This window comes from Condylura cristata, unplaced genomic scaffold, assembly GCF_000260355.1.
Source record: "Condylura cristata isolate star-nosed mole 26May11 unplaced genomic scaffold, ConCri1.0 scaffold00002, whole genome shotgun sequence".
Classification (NCBI taxonomy): Eukaryota; Metazoa; Chordata; class Mammalia; order Eulipotyphla; family Talpidae; genus Condylura; species Condylura cristata.
In genome coordinates this window covers 50182360-50185050 of record NW_004567103.1, presented here as the reverse complement: position 1 = coordinate 50185050, position 2691 = coordinate 50182360, and the positions used below count along the sequence as shown (strand labels likewise).

At 33.6% G+C, this 2691-nt stretch overlaps 1 protein-coding gene across 1 annotated transcript in view; it reads right to left on the bottom strand.

Annotated features, from left to right (window-relative positions):
- The window catches only part of SCN3A (sodium channel, voltage gated, type III alpha subunit), a 73192-nt gene that overhangs the window by 17551 nt on the left and 52950 nt on the right, over positions 1-2691 (bottom strand). Inside the window, exons 19-20 of the mRNA XM_004674872.2 lie at positions 1820-1974; positions 927-1100 (exon numbers count right to left, since the gene is read on the bottom strand). Coding sequence (XP_004674929.1) covers positions 927-1100; positions 1820-1974 — 329 coding nt within the window. The remainder of the gene's footprint in view (positions 1-926; positions 1101-1819; positions 1975-2691) is intronic.

Sequence of the window (2691 nt, the reverse complement as noted above, 5' to 3'; positions counted from 1 at the left end):
AGAATTGTGAGTATACTTGTAGGAGAAAGGGAAGTATACTTTAGATATGCTCACACCATTGTCAAAAATGATAAAAAGAATGAATGCATATACAGAACAATCATTGGTTCATATTGACCATTGTTAGAACTAAATATAAATTGCTTTCTCATTGTTTAGAAACAGAAATAGTGCTTAGAGATAGTGCCTAAAACACTTGTTTTGTGCAGCTCTGTGCAATGGATGATCACAAACTATAAACACCCAGATGACTATCATTATGCCCCAGTACCTCATCATTGCTTAATATTAAAAGAAAAAGAAATAAGGCTGCAAGTCAGACAGTTCAAAATTGGCAATGTCCATGCTCACCAGAAGGTAACTAGACTGCAAGAAGGGCTTCTGCACCTAACCCTTTGCATGTAGATGTCTGACCATTTACTGGTATATCTAACTACTGAATTATGAGTGAAAATTCATTTATAGTGTCCGTGGACATATAACTGGATGAATACCGTAAATTTTTAAAAAAATTTTTTTAGCAACATATATATTAGTAAGGGGTTAAAGTCTAATTCTTTAGACTTTAGGCTCCCAAATCTGTCTTGATTATACTCCTGGAGAGGTCATTGTTATTTTCAATTGGCTAATAAGCTAAGTGCATAGATCTGTGAAGGATCTGTGGTTACTCTTTTAATATTGGTCCTTACCTTCCATAAAAAATAACTGCTGTCTATATGTGGCATATTCCATTGACACAGTCAACATTTTTAGGACTTCTGTAGTTTCTTTGAAACATTTTTCATTTATGTAGTTTTTAAAAGATTGCATAATTATGTTCAACATTAGTGTACTTAGATTGTGATAGGGTTTTAATCATAGAAGTATATGAAATATCAAACTTGCCTCCTAAATAAATTGTAATAAAAATCACTCAGAATACTTACATCAACGATCAAGAAATCTAACCAACACCAGGCATTAGTGAAATATGTTTGAAATCCATAAGCTACCCACTTGAGAAGCATTTCCAGAATGAATATGTAAGTGAAGACCTTGTCAGCATATTCTAGCATCGTTTTGATAGTCTTTCGCTGTTCAATGTATATATCTTCAAAAGCCTGTGAATTGAGAATATTTTATTTTACTTGGATGGTATGCATCCCCCAAATACTTGGTAAGGGTGTTTAGTTTACTAGTAAGCACAAAAGCAACTATCTGATAATGACTAATTGTCAGAACAACACTGAATATTAGACAGCAATGAAAGGTTAAAACTAACAGGCAAGTAAATGTCAGTATCCTTAAGGGTTTAGTGTTGCTTTTTGTCCCGTCTCATGTCAAAATTTCTATCTCAACTAGATCTGATTTTTGAGAGGTAACATGAACTTAGAAAATAACTTGACATTCTGTTAATGGGGGACAGAATGGGCCTATTCCAATATTACTTTCTGTGATTCTCTGAGTGTTCTATTTTGAAAAAGTAAATAGATTATATTTGAGAAAAACACAATATAACTTTACTCTATAATGGTTAATATGAGTATTAGTGAAAACTGGATTATATTTGACATGGAAGGTAATATAGTTACAGAATGTCATTGTAAATGGTTTCTCAGTAAAGAAAACATCTGTTGGATAAACACCAGATGAGAAACCCCATCTGTTTTATGCTTCTGATTTACCCTGTATTCAATTTTGTTTAGTTAAACCTGAGTGCCAAGCTCTGCAAGCTACAGATAGGCCTCTTTTGTGCCTTAAACTTAGTGTATGCTTCTGATATTTTTGAAGCTAAATATTTCACTAGAACCTCATACTTGCCAGTGTACATGTCACTTACCAAAGCACCACTACTGAGAAGGATCATGAAGACAATAAAAGTTTCAAACCAGTTGTGTTCAACAATGCTGTAACAAGTTTTTCGAAGATTCCACCAGATCTTTCCTTTACCTTCTTCTGTACTTACTTGACAGAATGGAAACTTTTTAATACATCCTAAAAGATAGTATTAATTATAACACATTACAAAGCTATATTTTAAGCTGGAATAGGAAAAAGTAAACTTTGTTGCTCTTTCCCTACTCTAATCTCGTTCATATTTTTTGGGGTAATTGACTACATTCTCACTTCTCCAGTATTTTTCCTGTATAATGACTCATTCTGAGACTTAATGACTAAATCAGCTACCTAGAATTCTAGGAATCACTTAAGTGTGAAGTTTTTAATCTTTAGCACCAGTAAGAATCTCTCTTTGCCTCAAAGCCATTGATAGAAACAATGACCAAGAACATCTCTGGGGCTTAGAGAAAATCTATATGCTTTAAGTTGTTTATTCACTTTATTATATGACTTTGGATTTTTACCCCCTTCTTTACATGTACAGAAATTTCTCATGACTTCCAAGGTATCAACCATTGTCAGTTTCCCAGCTAGCTTATTTTTAGCTGGTACTTTTCTTAATCACTCCTACGACTCATCTTGTCAGTCAGTATCTCTTATTTCTTTGCCCTCCTCATTAGCTTTCATCAAGATATTTCTAAGTTGCATACACATTCCTGCCCTAAATCTTGGCTTCTATGCATAGGATTAAAAGATAATCACACTGAATCGCAAATCTTTATTGACGTCTGTACATGACAATGTATAGTGGTCTCTGTTTTCCTTGCCAAGGTACTATAGTGTATATACATCCAAAACTGCTCTGCTTACAGA